Source organism: Schistocerca nitens, chromosome 1, assembly GCF_023898315.1.
Source record: "Schistocerca nitens isolate TAMUIC-IGC-003100 chromosome 1, iqSchNite1.1, whole genome shotgun sequence".
Lineage (NCBI taxonomy): Eukaryota > Metazoa > Arthropoda > Insecta > Orthoptera > Acrididae > Schistocerca > Schistocerca nitens.
This window is the reverse complement of record NC_064614.1, coordinates 693,312,960-693,340,164: the sequence shown is the minus strand read 5'-3', so window position 1 is coordinate 693,340,164 and position 27,205 is coordinate 693,312,960. Positions and strand designations below refer to the sequence as shown.

The 27,205-nt window shown below is 42.3% G+C and overlaps 1 protein-coding gene across 8 annotated transcripts in view; it reads right to left on the bottom strand.

Moving 5' to 3' along the window:
* The window catches only part of LOC126259460 (golgin subfamily A member 6-like protein 22), a 426,680-nt gene that overhangs the window by 203,734 nt on the left and 195,741 nt on the right, over positions 1 to 27,205 (bottom strand). For all 8 annotated transcript variants that reach the window (XM_049956315.1, XM_049956307.1, XM_049956321.1 and 5 more), the window contains exon 2: positions 6,135 to 6,286. In XM_049956315.1, coding sequence (XP_049812272.1) covers positions 6,135 to 6,183 — 49 coding nt within the window. In that variant the 5' untranslated portion in view covers positions 6,184 to 6,286. The remainder of the gene's footprint in view (positions 1 to 6,134; positions 6,287 to 27,205) is intronic.

The following is a 27,205-nucleotide window of genomic DNA, read 5'->3' as shown; positions in this document are numbered from 1 at the left end:
GTTTTTCTTTGGTGAGTAGGGTGTAGGCACTAGGGACCGTTCAAAACTATTCGACGAAATTTTAACACAATCAAAAGCTGCAAAGGGTGCTTATGCTTTTCCAGCCCTCCTGTTTCGCGCCTACCTGTGGCGTGATCACAGAGGAGTGTGACGTTGCCTCAGGCATGAATAGCCCGCATCTCGTGGTCGTGCGGTAGCGTTCTCGCTTCCCACGCCCGGGTTCCCGGGTTCGATTCCCGGCGGGGTCAGGGATTTTCTCTGCCTCGTGATGGCTGGGTGTTGTGTGCTGTCCTTAGGTTAGTTAGGTTTAAGTAGTTCTAAGTTCTAGGGGACTTATGACCACAGCAGTTGAGTCCCATAGTGCTCAGAGCCATTTGAACCATTTTTTTCAGGCATGAATAAAACGGCACAGGGGCACCCTGAGACCCCCCCCCCCCACCACCAGTCATGTAACACCCTTGGTGCCACCTACCTGCCTTTGTTGAGCACTTTAAAAATGTACCTGTATCGAGACAAATAAAGAATCCTACGCGCCTGCAGGCAGGCTACACTGCTGACCTTTCGCATACTAGTAGGTACGCGAAATTGGAGGGGTTCCTTGTCAGACGCCCCGAGGACAGGGGTAGTTTCATTGACGTCCTTTATGACACGCCCGAAGGCCTTTTCGTTTGGATTCTGAGAAGAGATGTGTCTGAAATGTTTTCCTCGGCCACCCATACGAAAACTACGCGATTTCAAGGCTGGGCATCGTGGTTCTGACCTCCATCGCAGAGGCGACAAAAGAAGAGGTGAAGTGTGTGTAAGAAAGGATATAACGACCTTTCCACCGTATGATATGTCCAGAGTGGGGTTGTCTAGAAGTGTGGTGAAATTTGGTGCCAATGTAATATCATTAACCCACCTCACATGAATCCTGAGCTCTTCCCTTTTTTCGCAAGTGTCGACACCTTGCTGTCAGAATCGTCGGCGAGACCGAAGATGATTTCACAGGGCGTCCCGCTTTTGCACCATTACAAAGAAAGGTTGTAGGCGCCTCTGAGCCAAATTAAAAACTTCTTCCTTGTAATAGTAGACAGTTAAGGTGTTTTCAAAAAGTGATCCTATAATTGTGTTGTGCAGTATATATATAAGATAAGAAATTATCAGGACTACATTGCAATAACGCAACAGAACTGAGAACACATATTAACATCTGTACAGAGTAGCTTCTCGTTTCCAACTCACTAAAACGATCTTTTGATAACGCTGACTGTCTTGTACTACTATTTTTGAATTAGCTGGTTGAAGTTTCCATATTGAATATTCTCAAATGCAGTGTATTTCATTGTTCAATTCCAGACCTTTGGAGATTTGCAGCTAAGGCCTTGGGAGTTTTAAAATTTTCCCAGTGAACTGAATGTCCAAAGAAATTTTGGCCTTAGCTACACTATTAATAATGAGTTTCAGATAGGTATCATTGCTTTGTTTCGGCACGCTCTTTCCTCTACCTATTTGATATTCAATCACGAATATTTTGAGCAGATTTACGGCGTAGCCATGGGTTGCGTTATGTTTCCCGCCGGTGGCCAACCCTATTATGGATGACTTTAGGAGAGAATGCTTGGATCGGCGGCCCTGGAACCAGTTTTATTTTTGAGGTACGTACGTGGGCGATAGTTTTATAGTGTGGCGTTATCGAGAATATAATGGTGTTTTTGCAACACTGCACCTCCTTTAATAAAAATGCCCGGTTCGCTACGGGAACAGAGAAAGATGGGTGTCTACCTTTCCTGTATATTTTGGTTAGGAGGAAGAATGATGACCCTCTGGGACATACGGTTTATCTTAAGCCACTGATACCGATTTGTGTTTACAATCGTCGTGTTGTCATCATCCATTACAGAGCTCAACACTCTCAGTTCCAGATAGTTTACGAGTTTAGTTCAAATCAAGAAGGCTCAAAATCTTGCGTCCCGCAACTGTTTACGCTTAATAAGAAAGAGTTTGTCATGAATTCAGTAACTTGTAAGTAAACCGGAAATGAGGTCAACCATCTTCTAAAGCAGCGGACCTTTGGCTGTATTACCGTAGCACTTAGTTGTCACATACGTAAACGTGTTTCTAAAGGAAATGGAGATTCCGTGCCACTTATAGGACAGAGGTTCCGTCGCTTTGCAAACACACTGTTTTCTTCTTTTTGCCCAAACATGTATCAGCATCTCTGTGTCACCATCAGTGGGTTTTGTTTATTGAAAACTGTAAAAAGTGCACATATTTTATGTTGTAACTGATCTAACGAAGTGAGACCTAAATAAAGTTTTTGTTCGTTTTGTTTCTTACCGTGATTTTACATTTTATGCGTTTGCAGGTCTAGTTGTATGTTAGCGACTTTCTGGTCTCAGTTAACTGTGCGAGACAAGAGAGTCTCCTGCAGCGCCCCTGGTGTTTTATTCCTGTACTGTCTCGTCTGGCTCGAGTGGTCGTTTTAGTTTACACGTCGGCAGCAAAATTGGGTGTATTGTGAGAGCTGTCTGCTCTGCAGTTTGGCATCTGAGTGGTTTGAGGTACAATCCTATTTACGAAAAAAAAATATAAATATAATAACAAAATGTCGTTGGTTAGTTATTGCTGCATGTTCCACGGGTCACTTTGCACAATAGATCGTAATGTTGAGGAACGAGTCATTTTACATTCACATCGCAAATCAATTTGTGCATATCCTTACATTACGAACATTTTTAAGCTTTTTTATTTTTTGTTTATTATTAGTTACAAAAAAGAGATAAACAGTTGTGAGTCAGTAACTCCCACCCAACGCTTTTTACACATTACAGTAATAGAAGGAGATTGTCAAGGAGAAACTTTCTCAGTTTGTTTTCAAATTTTTTGTTGTTGCCTTTCAGGCATTTTATGACACGAAGGGGTGAGGGGGGAAGGGGTGTCGGGAGTCAACAGACAATAAATTTCATGTCGATGGAGGTATTTTTCAAGCATTCCAGCACCATTCAAGAGTGATGGAGTGATGCATTGTCTTCCTGAAAATACAGTTCTCCAGTAGGATGAGCAGACTAACAAACACACAAATATGATCAGACAGTAAAATTGAGAGAGGATAAGTTACTCTCTCACCTATTTTTCATAAAGATTTTGTTACAAAGGTACGCAACTTGAGCAAGACTCTAGAAAGTTAATGGCCTGAGCAGGCGCTGATGGAGTCTGGTAGGGCGCTAAAAGCATGAGGTATTTTTATGATTCTTAGTTCGTAGAAACGGCATGTTGGAAGTTGAAAGCAAGTGACGGCGAGCCCATCCCTCAGTAGATCTTGCCGGACAGGCCCACAGCCACGCAGGGAAGACAGAGCACCCCCTAGTTGAGACAGAAAATATTTAGGGAAAGTGTATATTCTACCCAGCAGATTAACAGGACGCCAGCAGTTACATCCAAGAACCAGGAAGTAAAAGGAGAACACTCTGACAAAATCTCTCGCTTTTCTTCCTTTTGTTGACAATATTTCGTGTAAGATACCAAGATTCCTACGTAAATTTCAGGGAAAAGTGATTTTCTGCTCGCTGTCTAAGATTGTAGAACTTCTGGGATCGCTGAAGAACGATTTGTTATTGCGGAAGGCTGGATATTACGAAATAACTTGCCAATGTGCTATGGCCTACAGACCATGTGCACCGTGGACGGACGCTGCACCGAACACGAACGCTGCACTCGCCTTTTGCAACCAAGCAAGCCTGCTATTACCGAGTATTACGTCTGATGTGTCTAAGACCTTTGCCTGCGACCACAGCTACCCACATTACAAGAATGGTCTGCAAGATGCCCGTGCTCCGTCTCCTCTGGAGACACTCTCTCGGCAGACCCGGACAACAACAGTACGGCGGGCTCGGCGTATCAACCGTAACAAGCTGGATTGTGTCCGGAACACGCTGGAACTCCAGCTGTCACCATGGAAACCATGCAGCGCTAACTTCACCACGAGAGGTGCCACCTTCGAGACCAGCGCCGTGCACATCCCAGACAAGAGCGCCACAATCGGAAGCACTACTTTGCCTCTGAGACTCGTGTACCATCTAAGCATCGAGCGGATATCACTCTGCTGGCTGATCATTTAGGGCTGCGCCAGGCCGCTCTCCACCCGTTCCGTCAACTGAGGAATTCTGAAGCAGAGCGACCACCAGGATCCACACCACACGATTCCAGCAGCAGTCCGATCTGGAGGATACTGCACCAGAGCCAGTACGGGCAGCCAGCCATCGTCCAGGAAACTTCACCTCCTCCAACTCGGTCCTCCGCGGACTCCATGCTCCGAGATTGGTATTCTTGTGTGCAAGTTAGACCGTCAACAGCGCTCAGTAGTTGCCGTCGCTATAATACCGAACAGAATTTGACTTTGCAGCACTTCCTGAAAAAGGTGCCAGCGCTAATTCAACGTAAGACTTATTACCTCTGTCGTAAACTAGTTTAGTGACTCCCAGCATTGTGATTCTTTCTGGGGAAGCTGTTTCAAGGGCAGAGACAAAATATCCTTTACGGTTAATCAGTCATTAATTTGTGATTGAGTCCAGACGCCACACTGAGTCAATGCTGAACAAGTTTGCTTGTATTTTTGCATTTTTCTGTAGAATGAAAATAATTACTAGGACCTAGGACAATCAGTTATTGAGTGGGTGCTACCATGTAGGAGCGTCACTATTTCCACCAGACATTCAATGGAGTTTGATAAAACAATAATTTTGGCCACAGTAACATCTTTCTGGAGTCCATTATTCAGGGATCTGTGGAAATACACATGCCAAAAATCTGCTGAAACATGGTAGTGGCAGTTATGTAATGAACGGGCCCCTATCGCCTCCCAGGTCATCATATATATTATTTCTTAAGTCAACGTCTCTTTTTAACAACACATACTAATAGTACTGAGATAAATGACATTTCGTTAGAAAGATTTTTTTTACCGGCTTTTGACACTGCATACAGATTTTGCGCTAAAACCTACCATTGTGCAAAATTTTTACATGAATTCGTCTCTTAACTATTACACGCAAAACTACATACTCGACGCCCATCTACACACCTGTATTTTACGAATCTAACTTACTGACCACGAGTAAGACTCGCTTTTCATATTATCTTATTACGAATACACTTTGTTCCTTTTAAAGTACTTATTAATTGGATGATTTGTATACAGCATTGTCATAGACAATAACCGCGACCACTGTGATAGTCATGATCTCTGCCCGTCGTACAAGTTGACTGTTCTAAACGAATACATTTTCCAAAACGACAAACATAATTATCATTGTCGCCTTCAGTTGTGGTTTACCTATTGCTACTACGGCCTAACGTGCTTACTGTAACTGAAAATATTTGTCGAGTTAAAGTTATAGGTTATGTGGCCCTACTGACAGCCCCTGATCTCTGCCTATCGTACAAGCTGGAACAAACATCCAGAATGCAAAATATTATCGGACACATGGAGATGTACACGGCTGTATTACAAATTCATGATTATTATTTCTCGTCGTTCGGTTCATTTTTAAAGATGTTTTCTCTTCATTCCCACAATTATCTTTATGCCACCGACTACGCTTATTCGAAGTACTGTCATTATTTAAAACTATAAAATTGCGAAAGTTTCGCCGAAGTCCCCTGGTACGCTCTAATCGGAGACGAAGCGAATTCGCAGATGGCCGCAGAGAGCGACAACCCTGAGGACAACTGAATTCCGCAATGCCGCCAGTGATGGCGCTACGCGCCCGGTGAGCTCAGTCTGCCACTACGATCTTGTCGCATGTGCGAAACGGGGGACGTCTTCGTCAGTCTTCGATGGCTCAACTAATGGTGACTGGCAGGTGCGCCTCTGCTGGTGAAATCGTTTACCTCGTACAATGTCGAACTGCCTGCATCACGTAGGAACTGATAGCGTTATGGAGTAGGGAATGTCTAGGAAGTTAATTTTAATAGGTTTCTTTTCCAATTCACTGCATACTTCTAGTGTATTGTTTTTAATATGTTGTCTCACGTCCTGTGTTTCATGCCAGAGATGTGATGATGGGGTTCTTACGAAAGGCTCTGTGAGAGCATAAGATAAATTTATTTTGGCGACCAAGACGAGTGTAGGTGGGGACGGTGCTGGTACTCACGGTCCATGCCGGCGCCCTTGACCATGGCGTCTCGCGACAGCTCCTCCATGCGGAAGCGCAGCGCGTTCGCCTCCTGCTGCTGCCGCTCGTTGCGCTGCTGTAGCTCCGACAGCTGCTCTCGGAAGCGCGCCTCTTGGTTCAGCAAGGTCCTCCTGCACACACCAACACACAGCTCAGTTGGCATATTTCGCTTTGTTGTTGTGTCTGAGACGTGAAGTTAGACCGCAGTCATACAAGTGAAACTTGTGTTAGTTGTTGCTGTGTAGGAAATTGCTGACATTAAGAAAATAATTTCAGTACAACTCATTGCTTACAGTAACTGACAATCGTCAATATTTCGAACGCTTACGCTTCAGTGTTGTTCTAATTTCTTAGTAAGCATTCTTTGAAGAGGACATGGGTTATTTTTGGGAAATATGATGCGAAATTGTGATTTAGTGTGTTTCAGTGCGCGGTGCGCCACCCTCACGGCAGATGGCGGATGAAGGCTGGCCAGCGTGTTATGCAGGTGACACAGTTTTGCAACGAACGTCGGTATGTGTGTACGTGCGCGGCAGCCATCAGAACGCAGCATTAGCAGAATTACGCAGGCGTGGGCCGCGTGTGGCGCGATTGCGTTAGCCAACTCATGAAGAACGTCCTAATAAACACAGCGCCGCGTAACCGGTGGATTCAGCAGCAGTCTGCACTATTTAAGGGCATCAGAGGTGGGCGTCGGCATTCGGTTCGACCGACTGGGCGTTCGGTCGCTGTTACGTCGTCGTCATCAGTGACGCTGTCCCCAAGGACTGGCCGGTGGAGGGGCGTTGCCCGCTGCTGCACCGGCGACTCCCAGTGTTGTTACGAGCCGCCGCGTCTGCAGGGGGTGAACTGGGCCGGGCCTCGTGCCGCTAACCTCCTATCACCTGTGCAGCCGCTGACCAAGCATGGCGTCGCATTCCCCGGACTGCGTGCATCAGCACGTCTCCACCACGACACGAGCGGTGGGGCTGAGCTACCAGAAAATGTATTGGAAGACCCAACAATAAAGAGGAAGATTGCTAAAAACAACCACCTTCTTCTACCCAGCCACGCCCTACAACCCCGACCACGTCACCCGCTCTGGTCATCCAATTACATTTTGCTTATCCTTCACTGATCCGCTTTTCGATGTAGCTCAAATCTGAAAAAATGTCATTCACTTTTCAATCGTGCAGAACCCTAACTAGACCCACAATTAGGGCAATATCAAAGCAGATTTCGGAAAAATAGATCATGCAGCGGACAAAGCTGGAATCTAAAACTATTCTGCAAACGAGACAACTGACAAACAAAGTGACAACAGTTGAACTTGTAGATTTCAAGGAAGCGTACGATTTCACTGACAGAAAATCCCTCATCACTACTGTGGAAGAATTCGGATTAGACCCAAGCACTACAAACATTATCCAAGACACGTTAACAAAATACTAGGTCAGATTCTCTGAAGACTTACCCAGAAACTCTGAGATAAAACAGGAGTCAGGCTTTCCAACTTAGCCCGGAGAAGGTGATTAGAGAGTGGATAAAATACAACAGGCATCAAATTGGGTAATCAACAAGACAACATTGCGGCAGTTAATTGCGTCAGATATCCGTCGGGCGCATACTTACCGAGAGGCAAAATTCTGGCAACGTGTGGAGCTCACGGACACAGGTAAGCAAAAAGCAATGGCAATGAGAGCTGAGCCACCGTATAGTACGGGAGCGATTGCTGAATTCCGTTTCTGCTAGCCGCGGACCACGTGGGTCGAGATCCCCACCGGAAGTTATCTTGTCGCTTTCCATTCGTTTTCGCTTTCTCTTCGACTCGTCCGCGAAATGCACGACGCCCCACGTCGCGCAGGAAGTTCGTTCGTTCCCGATACGTGTCCAGTGTTCTCCCCCGGTCAGGCGATCGGCTGACCAACACGCCACCTAGGCACTTCAGTCTGGAACCGCGCTGCTGCTACGGTCGCAGGTTCGAATCCTGCCTCGGACATGGATGTGTGTGATGTCCTTAGGTTAGTTAGGTTTAAGTAGTTCTAAGTCTAGGGGACTGATGACCTCCGATGTTAAGTCCCATAGTGCTCAGAGCCATTTGAGCCAACACGCCACTGAGGACTGTACACTGATGAGCCAAAACATTATGACCACCCGCTTGACAGCTTGTTTGTCCGTCTTTGGAATGGAATACGAGGTGCGACAATAAAGTAATGAGACTGATTATCCTTGCAAGATGTGGCAACCATGCAGGTTTGCGTAGGCACAATGTCTTTGACCTTGGTCTATAAGCTGCTTTTAGTCCAAGCGGAACATCGATGCAACTGCTCAGTCGTGAGTTGTGCTGTCATAAGTTGACATGTGTTTGTGTCTCTCGACACGGAAATGGAACAGCATAATATTGCGCGACGGTATGCCATTTCTTTTTGCTTTAAATTGGGTTAAAAAGCGACGACAACATACGGTAAGCTTCAGAAGGCTTTTGGAGAGGAGATCACGTCGAGAGCTCAAGTTTTTCGTTGACATAAAATGTTTAGTGGAGGCAGAACGAATGTTGAAGATGAAGACCGCAGTGGACGACCATCAACCTCACGGACGGATGTCAACTTGGCCAGGGTGCGTGAACTCGTACGATCTGATCGAACATTATCCGTGAAAATGATTACAGAAGAACTGAATATCAATCGAGAAACGGCTCGTCTAGTAATAACTGAAGATCTTGATATGAGAAAGATTTGTGCAAAAATGATCCTCAAAAATCTCACACCACAACAGCTGTCAGTACAGCAATTTTTAACCTCAAAACAAATTTCAGTACTACCACAGCCACCTTATTCGCCAGATATCGCTCTGTGCGACTTTTTTCTATTTCCAAGAGTCAAAACGGCGGTCAAGGAACACCATTTTCAAACAACACAAGATGTCCAAAAAGCTGTGACAAGGGGCTTGATGGATATTACAGAAGATGAGTTCCAGAAATATTACCATCAATGGCAGAAGCGCTGGAAAAAGTGTGTGCAATCAGAAGGGAACTACTTTAAAGGAGACAACACTGAACTTGACTAAAACGGTAAGCGCCGGCCAGAGTGGCCGAGCGGATCTAGGCGCTGCAGTCTGGAACTGCGCGACCGCTACGGTCGCAGGTTCGAATCCTGCCTCGGGCATGGATGTGTGTGATGTCCTTAGGTTGGTTAGGTTTAAGTAGTTCTAAGTTCTAGGGGACTGATGACCTCAGAAGTTAAGTCCCATAGAGCTCAGAGCCATCTGAACCATTTTTAAAACGGTAAGCAACATTTTTTTTCACATCATTCTCATTACTTTATTGTCGCACCTCGTAAATCACAGATTCTGCGTATGAGGGATCCGACAGTTTCTTATTAGATTTGTGTTGGTATGTGGCATTAGATTTCTATGCACAGGGCATGTAATTCGCTTAAATAACGAGCCGCTGACTTGCGTACGCGGTGATGGCGCTCGATAGCGACGCAGATGGGTTCTTTAGGATTTACATCAGGCGAATTTGATGGCCGAGACATCAACGCGAGTTCACTGCAATGCTCATCAGACCTGTCTGGCACGATTCTGGTTCCTAGACACGGAGAACTGCACTGCAGAAAGATGACGTCGTCGTTGTTGAAGACATCAGGCATGAAGGGATGCAGGTGGTTGGAAGCTGTTAGCGTGTCTTCGGTTACTAACACAGGTTCCATGTAAGCGCAGGAGAATGTCTCCCACAGCATAATAACGCTCCCATCAGCCTGCGTCCGTGGCGCGTTGAACGTTTCAAGCCGCCGTTCATCTCGATGTGGAGACGACCATCGAACTAATGTAGCAAAAATGTGATTCAACGGAAGAGCCGACACGTTTCCATTCATCGACGGTCGAATCTCAACGGTCTCATGCTCACTCCAATCGGAATTGACGACGTCGTTTGGTCAACCGGTCAACACGTAGGAGTGGTCTGCTGCGGAGCTACAAGTTGAACAATGTACCATGAAGAAGGCGCTATGAAACACTTGCGCGTGCACCAGCATTGTGCTCTTTCGGCAGAGAAGCCACAGATCACCTTCTATCCTCCTTCACAGAGCACACAAGCCTCCGATCTCCACGTTCGGTGAGGAGTCGTGGACGTCCACCATTTAGCGCCTAGTTGCAGTTTCACTTTCCTTCTACCTCTTTCCGTAGATGCTCACGACAGTAGCACGTCAACATTCGACCAACTTGGCCTTCTTCGGGATACTCGTTCACAGGCTCTGCGTAATAATAATCTGTGCTTTATCAAGTCGCTTATCTCAATGGATTTCCCGATTTTGCAGCCCATATTTTCGCTAGGGTGGTCCCCGTCCGTGTCTGCTCTGCTTACGTACTTTTGTTACTGTGTCACGTGCTCGCAGGGCCACCAGGCGGTATCCATCTCATGGTGGCCAGTGGTCATAATGTTTAAGCTGATAAGTGTATACCTTCCAGGACAGTGTTCGAGTGACTCTATTGTGCAAACACTTTATTGCGATTGCCAAAACAGACGTTGCAATCAGATTTCGTTTGCGACAGTTGTTTATTTACTCTTTCGTGCAGAACAAATATTAACGGCAAACGTGTATTTTATCAATTCCCGTCACCATGGCCTACATCCTGAACGTAGTGCATGGTGCATGGGTGCGACAGCGAAGCCGACTCACTGAACGACTGACATGTAAGCGGCTATAGCCACAAGTTTCCGCTTCAACATCCATGTGGACTGCCTGGCATTCGCAGATGACATTACCTTGATAACAGACACACCAGTAAATGCCAGTATCCAAACAGAAAACCTACCAGTGCAAGAAGGACAAATCATTTTACAAATTTCTTTCTCGAAGACGAATTTATAATAAACGTTAAACTGTGTCCATTGGAATTATTCATGAAGCAAAATAAAGTCAGGAAAATCAGCTCATTCAAATATTTATGTGAGTGGCTAAGAATAAAAATATTGGGGAGGACATTCTAGAGATAAGAACAAATAAGATGAACATTGCATTCCAGAACACCACAGACATTCAGAAGATGAAGCCTTTATCGAGCGACCATAATTAAACATTACTACACAGTAGTGAGGCCTGAGGTTCTGTACTATCCCTAAACACTAAAACTACTACGGAAAGGTACCATAAACCAAATCATAAAAATAGAATCATAGTTGGTCAAAAGACAACACATACCGAATGCAATAGATCACTATATAACATACAAATTTGAAGATGTAGAGAAAGTAATACAGACTATGCGCAAAAAAGAGCATCTTTCTTCGGGCATTTGATTAGAATTGATGACAAACTGACGAAGCAAATCCTTTGAAAATTGTGAACCTCACACAGACGCTAAATGACCTCACAGTAGTAAACATCAACATAATGGACACACAAAAAGGAATTTATTTGGGAGAAAAATTCAGAAAGTGATCCCCAAGAACGAAAAAGAAAGGAAAAGAAAACAGCCTCGGCAGCAAAGATCAGAACCTATGAAACGAATGTGGGAGAAGAGAAAGAAGAATGCACGCAGAAAGAATGGAAGAAGTGATTTAACGCGCTCTGTAAAAGTGCTATTCGAATAAATAATAATATCTACAAGTGTCAAAACTACAATAATTAAAGCTTAATTGTGCTTTTATGTTTTCCCCGCATATTGGTGTCTCGTACAAGAACATGCGTCGGAAGTCCCATACAGGGCCACTAGAATTCTAAATACGAGTGTAACAAAAGATTTTTAAAAATGAGCACTAGCAGTCTCGACCGCAAAAATATTTATTTCATGGTAACCGGTTTTGGTTACTGCTCAACAGCTGACGTTCGTGGAGTTACAACACCCGCTCCATTTACCGCCACCGCCTACCGTCATAGCATGAGGTGTGAAGATGGTCAAAAACTGACCGAAACCGATTACCACGAAATAAAGTTTTTTGCAGTCGAGACTGTTTGTGCTCATTTTTAAAGTACTTTCTACATCTACATCTACATCCATACTCCGCAAGCCACCTGACGGTGTGTGGCGGAGGGTACCTTGAGTACCTCTATCGGTTCTCCCTTCTATTCCAGTCTCATATTGCCAGATCATTGTTCTACACAAGAAATATTCTCAAAAATTAATAACAAAAAATTGGTAGATGTTTAAAATTGCATATACCTTTTCTAGGATCTTGTTTATGTTGACAGAATTTCGCATTTCGCACTAAAGGCAGCGAATGTTCGGCGTATTAATAAGTCATCGAATATGACTGTATTGACATTTTTAACAATGAAAGTAACTGTAAATCTAATGCAAACTTTTATTTGAGAAGATTTCCCTTCCAGAGATGAAATAACCTTAAGTTCACGAAATTTGTGACAGGACTATCCAAGCATCAGCATCACTTTTACGAAAAACGGAACTATGATCAGTTACGGTTTGAGATTATATGGAATTAAATAGCCAATTTTTCTAACCTAGTCGTCTCCTACAAAAAACCGAAACGAAGCAAAAAGAAAAAGTCATACTGAATAAAAAACGTACTTTATAATTCTGTCATACAAAAATTAAAATAATTAGTTCTGGAACGGATGCAGTCTTAGGTGACTTACACAAAAAAAATTTGAAACGGTCGTTGCAAAGTGCTGTCTGATGATGGTAGCCCTGAGAGAAAGAGACCTTAACTGGTAATACTGCTACAAAGTCTTTTGCAAAAGATACATCAAAGGGGACAGAACTTCCCCGTTCACTTAATTTCTGTAAGGAATAGAAATTTGCTGAAAGGACTCCCCGTCTGAAACGGTTTTTCATACTTCAGCATACTTTCAGCCTCCTTCATATCTGTCGCTCTTACAAATGCTTTTCTGTGGAAGAGGATCGTCAGAGATGAGAGTATAAGTCACTAAACTATACTTTATAGTAAATCCAGCATCAAATAGTCAGGTTTTCTAACCTAGCCGTTACCTAAAAATAGCAGTGTGAGGGTAAGAAGTCACTAAACTACATTCTATACTAAATTCACTGTAGCCTGCCTACGATGGGAGGACAAGTAGTTAACCAGTCAGTCACTTAGTTAAATTCATCATGTTATTTCACCAAATTTGAGCTATATGAAGAAATAGCCCTAACCATACACAAGGAAAGGATAGTGTCAATGATCTCTCGCGAAAAGAATAAATTTTATAGAAACTTCTCATGACATCTAATCTTCTGACACCTAAATACTTGATTAATTTTAGTGTTATTAATAAAGATATAATTATTTTACATTTTTCTACATAGCAACTGTATGTAGCTGACCGAACGTATCAACAATCCTTTGAAAAACTTCCATCTAAATCTCTTTTTCGAATACTGAGGCAAAATTCTACCATTGTGTAAATACCAAGCAAGTACAACAAGGTTAGACTACTTTATTCACACACATGTAAACAACCAATCTATCGTTAATTTACTTACACGAGTATGACTTTAGCGCTAGATCTGCCAAATAATGCAAATGGGAACTCTACAGATGAAAATTCAATCACAAAAACGAAGTACTTCGCCGGGATAGAACAGACGGACTGGTTTTGCCCAGAAATTACTGTTTACAGTAAAGAGTAAGTTATTTTCATTCTCGTCAGTGACGACTGGGTACCGTGCAACAACACCACACATTGCTGCACTGACGAAATTAGTGAGCAAATGACTTTCACTTGCCTTCCTTTGATTTGTTATGAGATACCGAGTGAGTATCTGTATTGTGTGTATGTGATCACAAATTGTACGTCGTACTGTTTTGTCTGTGTTATTATCGACGAGGACAGAAGGAAAGAGACGAGAAGGATGAAACTCGGTGGTGGCACCTAGCCAACACCTCTCGAATAACACGAAGGGAGTCGCCGGTGTTAACGTGCCCATCCGACGGCCGGATTGCCATCGGCGAAGTTACATGCCATTGTTATGAGACAAAGTGGAGAGGTTTAGGATTTAAGTGAAGAGACTGGCACTTTTGAAGAACACTTATCCATTCCAACTCTTGCCAGCCATATTCTGCTGAGCACAATTTCTTCCACCACCAGATAGGTGGCACATACTAACGACCTGCGCTTATGGTATTTAAGTATTAGAAGGAAAATCAAAAAGACGTAGTTTTCATCTCCTAGTTGATAACTATAATAAATCTGCTACAACTAGGCAAACTCATGTCCCTTCTTTCAAACAGGAGAAGGAGGAGGAGTAGAAGGAGGAAGAGGACGCGAAGAAAAAGAAAAGAAGAAGAGACAATGTAAGTACCAGTTTAATTGTCAGAGCTGATTTCTTCTGAAAAATTGTGAAACGAGTACAATGTCTATCTCGGCCGCAGGATAGTTTATTCAAGTAGATGCTGAATTCCAGGGTTTCAGGAAATTCGCCATATTTCTTTTCCATCGTCAGAATGCTAACACTACTAGTACAGTGGCTTCTTGGACGCTTTCTTGTATTCGATAAAAGCTCCCTACAAAATTTCTAATCAAGCATGTATCAGATTAATTCCAATGCAAAATCAAGGGAAGGTCACTGATGTCACATGAAAATATCAGTTGCATCCTGATCTAGATTGGTATGTCTGGACGGAGATTTCTGGCTGAAATATAGATCGGTGGCACAGATTAACCCCACGTAGGAGAGATCACTCCTTCTTGGTGGAAGATAATAACAATCAAACGTAATTCAAGTCCCTGAAATTTTGACGAAAACTTTCCCAATACGACAACAACAAATGGCGAGTTTGTTGATGTTATTCATGGAAGGAATTCATAATTTCACAGGTTAACACTGGCGGAAAGATGACATCTGTCCTGTCATTTCCTTAAATTATTCATCATCTTCGGGGCGCCGGGCATAAACCTCTAGTTTTGCATGTCCACAGAGGAAGACAAAGAAATAAAATTGCGTAGTATCTAACCAAGTGACAGGTAATGTGCAGTGGTACGCAAAAAAGCTGTTGTCACATGTACATTATTATCTTTAGACATGGTTGAAAGAGAGGCTTTTCAGAATTAAAAGTCTTTGTTGTGGTCCCTGTTACGTTTCGTTTTGACTGTTCTCCAAAATTTGGGCGTGGTTCTTCAGAATCTGGGACTTATTTCTTACCTATGTGATTGTAATAGGACTCAATTTTATACATTGCTGACGAGTATTACAAGGAGAAGATCTGCGTAAGAGTGCGCACTTTTCTAGTACCAGCACATGTTGTCTTAAGAATTGTTGTGGTTGTTAATTTTGTTTTGAAGTGTGACAGACAAAGCCGAAACTTTTACCTAAAAGTGAGTAATTATTTTGGAAACTTGAAAAAATAGCTAAAATGACTGTTTCTTTTTGATTAGTGCTTGTAGCATGTCATTAATGTTTCGTGAGTAGGAGTGGGGAGCAGAGAGGCTACTCGCAGTAGCACGGGTGGTTGGCTACGTACTTATCTGCGTGCAGCGCGTGGTTCTCCTCGCGCAGCTGCTCTACGACGGGATCGGGCCCCGTGGCCCTCCTCAGGAAGGAGAACATAGCAGTCACTACTAAACCACCAAGCGGCGTGGCGTTGCCCGAGGCTGGCCGCCTACTGCGCTCTGCGCTCGCGAGCCAACAAAGGCCGCCGGCCGGGATCTGGAGCGCGCTGCGCCAGCGCCATCTGTTGACGGCCACGAGCTACGCCGCCAAACACGCTCTTACACGCGCTCGGTTGTTTCAGCTGTAAACCATACATGATACGTATCTGTGGTTCAGCAGCGCTAAGTACTGTCCCCCCTTCACATGGGGTCCAATTTGCTGAAGAAAATCGAATTTCGTGAACAGAATTTTGCTGCCGTGTTTTACATTTTAGGCCTGAATTGATTTCGCTGGCTTTTACGAGCATCTGTTGTTTCACTCGATTGTGCCTGCAATTCAGCTATTCCGAATTCGTGAGCACGTGCCTGACGTCTAAATCCTAAATTCTACAAATCCATTGTCAGCGTAGAAAAATGTGCACTCCTCCTTGTCCTGACATCCGCGTACTCTCTCCCACTCACATGCTATACCGACTCATCTATTACCCGCATCTTCTGCCCTCTCTGGAGCCCTTTCGTACCCAGTACACCACTCTCTAATCACCAGCCAATGCACTGCACTATGCCACTACACTCATATCCCATCTTCCATGCAACATCATGCCTAGTCTGTCCTCTCCCAAATGGAATCGAACCCCACTAGCCAACAATGAACTTCATCTGGAGATATAACTTTCCTTCCAGCCTTGGTCAACAACGCTCCACGTGTAATGACACATTCCCACGCAGAAACATACAATACCTGAAAGGCTGCGCCAAAGATTAAATTGAGAGGCATGTAGATTATAATCTTTGTAATTTTCACATTGGATTCTCTTTTGTTTCATACTCCAAGAAGGAGCTAAGAGACACTTTCGATTGTTGCCTTGTGGAGCATGGACGTAATTTTTGGTGTGTGCGGAAAGGCAGCCATCTTGTTAATAATTATGGTTTGTGCGACGAGCAGAGCAAGTCTTATTGTCTTGTGAATACAAAAAATAGTGAAAAGTATCGAAGTGTTACGAAAATTATTTAAAGCGACGTAGCATTGTATTCCTTGGTTTCCACCGTCTTCGTGAAGTGAACCGATGCCGACTCATGATGGTACACACGGTCAACAAAGAGAAGAACATCGATGGCGACTAATGAATTAATATTGTGGCAGAAGGACTAATTCTACGTCTGAGGTGAGAACTCTGATTAAATCAACAATGACGTAGAATTCAAAATGTAATTAATCGGAATGGTAAATTATATTACAGGCATATTTCAGGCAGCACTGTATTTGTCCGCATTCAAGCCGGTCAATACAACCGTAAAAAAGCCTTTCAAAAATTCTAAAGTTACAGTTCCATATCCATAATTTTTCCTCATTTAAAAAAAAACAATAAATTTAAATGTTTTTTTATTTATTTCGCCACACTGGCGACCGCTGACAGGGACAGTGCTGGTGGAACAAAGAGTAAGTACTTCATTGTTGTACTACAAATGTACTTGTACTAATTACTGTTTCTCTGTTACATGACGCACATGGAAAATGACGAATAAGGTGAAACAAGATTAACTGTATAAACGGATGGCACAATAACCAGAAGGAACAAGGACAAGGATTTACAAAACTAACGTAATCGTGAGAGACGCAGCTCAGCTGTAATTAAGGTAGGAAAGCGCAAACGCATGCAGTGGCTGCACCTTGGCTTAGCTCCACTTAAAGCAGAACCTTTTCCTTTCCATATTAAAATCCTAGTAGTGTTTGTGGCAACACACAATTACACTTTGATAATTACTTTTTTATGTTCAACAATCGCAGAATTAGAAGACGTAGTGCGCCATCTTGTAAATTTCCGACGCGCGACAAATAACAGTCGCGAGATATTTTAATTAATTCAACTGCGAGAGAGTTTAAAGATTTAGATTCAGTAAAGTACAGATAAAAACAATATCTTCACAATGGAATCGGAGAATTTTAATTTGACAAATGTTCATGGACACGTCACCGATTCTGACAATAGTGACGTAAATGATGACGCAATTAGTTTTTCAGCACAACATAATGTAGAAGTAAATACAATTCAATTGCACTCCTCAGGGATTAACAATAACGAACTACTTGCAAATGAAACCTTGTACACAGTCGATGAAGCATCGATTACCAGATCAGAGGAAAATATTTCGCGTGAAATCAGTGAACCTAGCCCGGTTTCGATTCAATCAGACCGTGGCAGAGAAACAATGGCAACAAATAATGGCATAAATACAAACACACAAGTTTCGTTAGTTACGCTTGAGGCATTATATAGTCTGATGTCAAACGTGAGCGAGCAATTATCTGATTTAAAGATCAGTCACAACACAACGAACACAAAACTGGCGAATCTAAAAATCAGCCACAACACAACCAACACAAAACTGTCGAATCTAGAAATCAGCCACAACATGACAAACACAAAATTGTCAAACATGGAAATTAGGTTCCAACAGCAGTTTTCAAGTGTAAACACGCAATTTGAAAACATGCACAGACATTTCGATCAACGCTTAAATAAACTCACCAATGAAATCGATCAAAAGATCGAAGACAAAGTCATTAAAACAGTCAATAGTGTATACAATGTATTGGCAAATGATTTAGGAAAGAAATTGTCAGATCTTACAAACAAACAGGAACAGGAACTGTCAGAAATCGTAGAAACACTCAATCAAACACAAACGGTACAAAAAGAAATACATGAAAACGTACAGGCTATTCAATAAAATTTAACAAGAAATACCTGACTAAGTTAATAAAGTTAACGAAGAACTCGGTTTTCTGAAACAGGAGACTCGACGTATCAATGCGGACATTATCAAAATAAATGAAACTTTAGAAACCGGTAATGTAAATGAATCAATAACTGACCGGGAAACAAAACTTTTAGAAAAATTAGGTAATGAAATCAAAGTAGCCGAGGACAGAATACGTAAGGAAATCGCAGGTAGACTGAATGTTTCAAATGACTTGCCTACGTCAAGCAACAGGCAGCGCGACACTTATTCGCCCGTGCCAGATTACGATGTCAATAACGCAGAACATCACGCGCCCAGTCCGGCGTATGTGCACGCACCGGCGCAGGCAAACAATGGCTATTCGCCAAACGCGGTGCTGCAACAGGCAGTAGGCGTGTCGCCTTGCATCTCTACGATTCTAGTCGATGAGAGCCTGTTGAAACATAGACAGTTTCCAGTTTTCTCCACAGAATCCAGAAAAACTCATCCAGCCGTATTCGTAATGAAAGGGTACAGTACCGCCCAACAGTGAAAATAGGTACGAAATTCTTGTCAGAACAACACATTTTTTGTGTAAAAGTAACTCAATTTCAATTAATACAGCGAAGCCGGATACCAGTGTGGGAAAGAATGACAAGTTTATTTATTTAATTGATCACATGTGCACTCCCTCAACATAAATCCCTACATCCAGTTTGGTGAGATCTGTGTGGTGTAAATGAATGAATGTATGGTCGTCTGCTAACCACAGATAGTGAATCGGAATGATCATCTTTGAGTCGATCCTTTGGCTACCTTTGGTGAGATCAAAGAGATGGAAGTTACCAGAGCTTTGGAGCGTCTGAAATGTGGCTGACCAATAAGGTAGCAAGGTGCTTCTCCCACTTCGACAGAGGTGCGAGAGAACGGGAATACGGCCATGTTTCGGCACTCTGGCGCTGAACCTTCTGCTGTAAAGACCTGTTTTTTTGTTGTGCTCCGTAACGAAAGTGTGGAGGCATGGTATGGATGTGGAATATTTAAGAGTAGTTAGAACTAATCATTTCTCTTTCCTAGGAACTTTTGTGGGGAAAATTACAAAGTGAGGCAGGTAATTTTAAGGGGATTGTAGTAAACCAACGGTCACAATGAGACCACGTGTAGTTATAAGTTGAGATACTAGCGTGTGTACAATAAGCTGAAATATTTAAGAATTAATAGCGCGTGTACAATAAGCTGAAATATTTAAGAAATAGCGTGTGTATCATAAGTTGAAGTATTTAAGAAATATCATTCCGTGTGACGCTAAATTTAAACTCTGAGAGAGAATCAAGGTGAGTCGGCCGTTTTTCCAGCAACGCCACTTGGCTTGCATTGCACAGGAAGACGTGCGTTTATCTCCAGAGTTCACAGTAGGAAAGTAAAATTACAAAGTGGGGCAGTGTCGTGTGAAACTGGGATAGATATTGATTGAAGTGGGAAAGCGGAAAGTGATGAAGTTGTAACCGTTCGTTGGGTAATATTTCATATTGTTGTGTTGTGTATGTCTTGTAATTTGGGTATGTGTGTTTTGGATGGGAGTAGCAAGGTAGTTTCGAAAGATTTGTGGGTTATGCTTGTTCCTTCTGTATCGCTCGATCTGGAGGAAAGTTTCGTGAGGATGAATGTGAGAGGCGAAGTGTGAGGTATAATAAAAGATCCACCATCCGATCCAGGGAGTGCACTGTTGGGGCAAATAGATTACGAGACCATAGTATAGAGATTCACTAAAGTAAAGCCATGCCCACTGGGCGGAATTTCTCTTGTGATTTTGTTCTAGGTTGTAGAATTTGTGTGTTTAGGAATAAATCAAATAGTGAATAGAAAGAGATTGGTGGCCTTTTTCATTAAATTGTATGTTATCATAATGTCCCGAATTTTATATAAAAGCCGTTAAATCAAAGACAAAAAGTAAGTGTGGTATTGCCAGTGCGTAGTGTGCAGTCAGAGTTCTATAAATCACTGATAGTCAGATGCGTGTTTCCGTTGCGTATTATTCATGCAGGAGGATAATTTGTAACTAAATAGTAAGATACGAGAATTCAGGTTGCTCAATAAATTAAGGAAGAATCCACTCGCTTGGCAAACCACCCATCTTGCAGGCCTGACTGCTTGATGCCACAGTATGAGAAAGGCAAGTGGGTGCCTCTCATAATTTCGACCCTGCCAGGATTATTAATTGTTAAGATAATTGTTGCCAGGATTATTTATTGGTCAGGATATTTAATTTGTTGCCAGGATTATTTTATTGGTTAGGATATTTTGTTGCCAGGATTCCGGTTTTGTCACGATAATTTTGTTGCCAGGATTCCGGTTTTGTCACGATAATTTTGTTGCCAGGATTCCGGTTTTGTCACGATAATTTTGTTGCCAGGATCATTTTTGTTAGGATATTTTGTTGTTAGGGTTTGCTGTTAAATTTTTTTTATGGAATGTATTGTGATAGCGCTAAGAAGTAAAATTTTTTTCTGTTCGCAATTTCTTTCTGGATTGGTGAGGATCTTTTATTTTATTTTATGTAATTAATTGCGGTATCGCACAAGGCTAGAAGATCGTTTTATAATTTTTTTTTGCGTAATGTCCGTAGTAACTAGGTCGCAGGCTAAAAGTATAGTCACCATGGAGAATAACGATTCTGGCGTGAACGTAGCAGTGCAGCGGGAAGTAGCTGTAGATGGGTTAATGAGTGGGGACGGCAGGCACTCCGAAGAGGCTGCATTGTTCAGTGGACCGCTGCAAGGGGATCCTTTATGCGGCGGGCTTTGTCCCCAAACGCGGGCCTTTCCCGACGATGCGGGCGAGCAGGGACTCGGTCAGGTAGAGAGTGAAAGTGCAGATACCCTTAGCGAGGCTACGGTTTCTCGGGCGAACGAGGTGAACGCGTCGAAAGTAGGAAATAACGATGGGCTAATGCAGTTTTTATAGAGAATGGAGAGAGATAATAAAGAAAGATTGGAAGCGATGAGTAGGGAGACTAAAGCGATAAATGAAAAATTGGAAGCAAATAACGAAAGATTAGAAGCAATCAATAGAGATAATAAGGAGAGAGATAGGGAAAATAAGGAAAGATTGGAGGTAATGGATAAGGGATATAAAGAGGCAATGAGGAAGCTCCACACAGTTATCGATGAGCGTCTGTCCGCAGTTAATAATCGGTTAGATGAGGGGGAGAAGAATCTGGGTGCGGTAAAGCAAGTATGTGATGCTGTGAAAGAAAAAACCAATAATTTGGAGGTACGAGTAAGTGCAATAGAGAGCGATATTACCGAACGTGGGGACGTGTTGCCAGATGAGCGAATCAAAGAGATAGTAGAGGACTTACTTGCAGATAAACAAGGGGCATTAGACAGCGTAGGAGCTCAAGTCACACGGCAGGAAATGGCGCTAAATAAACACAGGGATGAAGTTGCGGTGGTAGTGGCCAGAATGAATACGATTAGCGCAGATGTAGAAAAGATCAGTATGAGAGGCGAAACAGGCTCTGACAGTACGCAGCGAGAGGTTTATGCCGACCAAGAGGAGATACAATCACTATTGCAGTTTAAAGAGGCACAATTAGAAACAAATAGGAAACATAGGGAAGAACTAGCACAGTTGCAATTAGCGTGCAGAAGCGAAGGTGAAACACCACCAGGTAGACTGCAGAGGGAGAGTGACGTAAATTCAAAAAACGAAAATAGGCAGAAAGAGGAAGACGAACTGAGAGAGTTAGAAGAACGGTTGTGTCGGATAAAACAGGTGGCAAACCCAACTGGGTATAGCCCAAGGTCGGAAAACATAGATGCGGAAGAAGAATGTAGGAGGCACTTCGTGTCGGTACAAACGTACACTTGCTTTCCGGATCCTGATAATTACCAACATCCATGCCTGTGGCTGTCTCAATTTCAAGATTCATTACCTTCATCGAGGAGACTGCTCCGCAAAACGAAGTTTGTGTATAACTATTTGAGGGACGAGGCTAGAGCGAAAATGCAGGAAGACCTTAAAGACGGTAGTAGCTATTTAAATGAATTCAGGCCGAAAAGTAAGCAGGACCAGGTTACGCTAAGCATATTGATGATGCAAAATCGAAACGAAGGTGGCATAAGGGATTCAGTGTCGGGATGTCAGGAAATGTTCAGACGAAACAGGTATTTGGATGTGACATACGAACCAGCGGAGTTCATTAGGATCCATATAACGAAGTTGCCAGTGAAATTGCGCAGAGGTATAGTGATGGCAGGCAGAGGCTTAGACGATTCCGCGTCATTTCAACACTTGGGTAATGAGAGCGATATCGTGAACGGAGACAGGTCAGATAGTGTCGAGGGTAGAAACTATCTGAATGACAGGAGAGCATGGAATCCGGGTATTTCTTTCATGTCGTAATAGATTGAAGAATAGGAGAAACTAATCCAACATATCAGCCCTTAATATCTTGCTCTAAAACACATGCAGCTGGCACTGAAAATTGTCTATGTAGCAGACAAACTCAACAGAGAAATGAGGAATGAAAATACCATACTTCTGATCAGAGAATAAAACGGCAGTAATGGAATCTGTTAGGCTGGTATCTCAGTAAAATTTGCAAATTTTTATTTCGAACAGTAAAGTAAAAGAAATGTTATGTAATAATGCCAATGAGTCCAATTTAATTAGTGTGATTTGACTATGGCAGGTGCTAAACACGTAATGTAAGAAGTAAACATTGTGATCGAAGTTTTTAAATTAGATGCCATCTGATCTATAGTATGTCATTGTCGTGGTGACAGTTATAATGAAGTGCTGTGTATGGTTGTTCGGAATCTGGTGTTAGTGAAAGAGGCCACTAGCACCTAAGTTTCTAACACTTGGGCTGCCCAATTCTCCCAGCTTGTATATTCTCGGCACACATTTAATTTTCGTGTAAGCACAGATTCCTAACTAGCGAATTCTTTATTGTGTATAGTGGACCATTCAGAGTGAGGCGGATTGTACATGAAAATGCTGTACTGATTGAGACGATCAAGGGAAAACAATCTCGTGGGCTTCATCACATTTCTAACATCAAATTATGGAAAAGTTAAGGATAGATCTAAGGTAGGCAATTTATGGTAGATAGTCAGTGTATTTATTTGTGGTGTGTAACGTTGTGCAGGGTCAAATCGAACATAAGAATTTTCAGGCGGGATGTCAGGAAGTATGACAGAACAGACTGGTCGAATGAGTCATGAACAGGAGTCGACAGAGTGGTGTATGTACGTATTTTTGTCGTATGAATAAGGATCAAGCAGAAACGACGTGATGATTAATGAGTGAATAAAGATAGTAGATAGAGAAGCGACGTGATAAATAGTAGTGGATAAAGGTGAGGTATATGGGGAGAAGCGACGTGAAGCAAGGTGATTAATAAAGAGAGATTCGACGTGATGATACAGTGGTAAATAAAGGTGAGTAGAATTAATAATGTGGAGATGTCTTAGATGTATGTTACAGAGAGGCCTGTGTATGCTGCGATAGAGATTGATGCCAATGGCGAAGGGAGACCAGGAAATGATGGAGTAATGGACGGACGGAGAGCCGAAATACGAATCAAGAGATGAGGACAACTGCACAATGTGAAAGGACGTAAAGGGAGTATGAGACCCAGATGGTGAACGTTGTGGAATACTGACGTAAGATGTAATATAGGTGTAGATCTAATTCTTAGCATAACAATTGCGATTTGAGAAAAATTATATTTTTTGTTGTTGTTGAAGCCTGGTACCAGTATAACTAATCAAAACGGTACCAATAATGTGTACAGTTATTTTGCAAGTTGATTAATTTGTGTATTTTTGTTCTTAGATGAAATGTTGCAATTCTAAGTTGATATTTAGCATAAAGTGAATGCAGAGATAAGCCGATGGAGAGAGGTGCCAGAGTGAAAGGACGAATTCGGAGACTGGAAAGCTATCTCCGAAGCAGCTTCATGTGTTATGTGGTTGAGTATAAGGGAGCAAAGGTATGGTATGTTGTAGTGAGTGTGGTGGTGTTAAGGATAGCTGACTTCTAGACCTATTCTGTTAGTGTATCAATGGATTGAATGAGAGGGAAAATGTGATGTCTGGTGAGTGAGAGTCGTAGAGTAGTGTGATCAATGCACACACTCCTGTAAAGGGGATGCTACCGATCCATAACTAAAACATTATTGTGTTTTATTGTTTGTTGGGATGAACCTCGATGTCAGGTCAGGATCTGTCATACGTGTCCTAGAAACGTTGCTATATATAATGAAATGTAAAATATGTGAAGAGATACTGATTTCAGTCTGTCACAAGCACTAGGGTGCATTATATGTTGTAGATTTAGAGTCACCAGTTCCTAAAATGTTTATTGTGTTAGGATGTTAAAGTAGTTTAATATTTAATAACCTGTGGTAGGTAATTGAGAGTTGTGTAGATTATTTTCTCATTTTTTTGTTAGAACACTTTCAAGGGGTTTCAATTTCAGTCTGTCACAAGCACAAAGGTTCATTGTATATTGTAGCTTGAGAATCAACAGTTTCTAATATTTTCACTGTGATAGGATGTTAGAGTAGTTTACTATTTTGTATTGTGATTATGAGTTGTATAGATTGTTTCTTATTCATTTTGTTCTTTATTTTTTTACACTTTCATGTTTTGTATGAGGGACGACAGGTACAATGAATAGCACGAGTGTGGGCTGTCTATAGAAAAGAGATAAACGTTGATGTTGTATGTGTAGAAAACTAGGGTGTATAATTTTAATGTAAGAATTTCCTTTTGTCTGTAATGTTGCGAGATGCACGGAAGATCTGGCTAATTGGGTGTCGTAACGCCCATACCGCTAACGGGCCGAGCTGACGTCGCCATGGCGACAGGCGACACAGCCGCGGCACTCCCCACTCCACTATCGGACGAGGTACACTCCACGCGCCCGCTACAGCAGGTCAACGGCCTGGGGCGACACGCACGTATCACTGGCCATTCATGAGTTCCGCCACCCTTACAACTGGGGAAGGTATCCCGCAGAGGCAACAGCGGGTGGTTTCTTCTGCTCAACGGCGTGCGCAGCGGCGCTACTGCTGAATGGACGAGGCGCGGCAGAGCCCGGCGAGCATATTTTTTTACCTGCAGCTATTAACTTGTACTGGACTGTGGAGCCGTGAAACAAAATGACTGCGACTTTCCATAATGTGGAAAGTGAAGGACTGGTGTTTCCACGTTGTGAGTGGTGGAAAAGATTTTGTCTTTAGCAAACAGGACGATCGTTTTGTTTTGTCTTGACCACTGAACGGTGGGATCCATAAACTTTTGGCAGTGACTTGTTAAGTGTGCTTTGTGAATTGCATGTGGGACACTTGGTATACTTAGAGGACAGTTGTCGTATGCTGAACAATTATTATATGAAGGCAAGAAACTAGAGTGGGACATTGACATTTGCGTCTGTAGTAGGAGACATTTCTTGAATTGGCGCGGGAATAAGTGCTGTTTGTTGAAACTTACGACTTTTAATTACACCATGAACTGAAAGGACAGAACCGTGGGTAATAGTAGTTGTAGGGCCATGTTTTGGACGAACAGATTCGTGTGGATGGTACTCTGAGAGTGACTATGACATTTGTGTTTAATGAGAGATACAGTTTACTGTTCAGTGCGTGTTCAAAATGCCGAATTGAGTGACTCAAAGACTTTCGTCCGGGTAACCATGGGAGAGCTTTGACACCGAGACAGTGGTTCTAGGAAAACTATCAGCAAACTTTTTGACCCCAAGAAAATCACAGAATGAAATGTTTCCGTGTGACTCGCAAGATAGGGAATAATGTATTTGCAATTGTGTAAATGTTTTTTTTTTATATGTTTCATTCCTGAAGGGACAGCAAGCGTAATTGTATTTTATTAATATTTGTGTTTAGAATAGTTAGTATTTGTTTTTTGTCTGTTCTGGGTTATCAAGTTCACGTAGCATGTTTATTAGAATATTTGGTACAATGATGCTCTAATTATAAGCCAGTGGCGTAATACTAACGTAGCGGTTCATGTAGCATTGATCAGTAAGATTGTCACAGGGGACAAGAGTTTGCATTGCACAACAAATATCGGAATTAACTGATGTATTTTGATGTCGTGCATAGTAATAATCTTGTTGGTGTTTTGACTGAAGCCACTTATTTTTATTATCACAGTGGTGATATTTCACATTAAAGTGTAACGAAGGCTAGTCGAAATGCAAGTTCTTGTCGTCTATATGTGTGACAACAGAGAAATGAACAGTAGAGTAGGATAAGAGAGCTACTGGTGGATTCAAGCTCTTATTGCTAAACTATTTACTGCGTGTATTGATCAAAGTTGATGAACTGACTAGCTCAGCAGCAGGTATTTGTACTGATGGACAAAGATAAGGCTAAACTCACTGTCGAGTAGTTGTGGCAATTGCTTAGGTGATGATAGTTAATGAGGTATGACATGATGTCTTAGACGAACTATATTACGTAACCAGTATGTAACTTGTGGTATATTTCATTGTTTTTCTTCTCAGTTTTTATTTCTCTGTAGGTTTGAGGTATATTTTAGAGTAATGGTATGGAGCCTGACATTCTATGTGTAACTAGTGTACGATTTTTTTTTCTTTTGTTGATTTTGTTTTGTATTTAGACTTTGCTGTGTAAGGGTTTTTACAGCGCAATTTATGAATGTCAGATTACTTGCTCTGTGTTTGGACGGTGAGCTGTTTAAAATTTCATGAGTACAATTAGTACTTTTTTTATTTGTTGTAGAATTATTGAAATTTGCATTACTC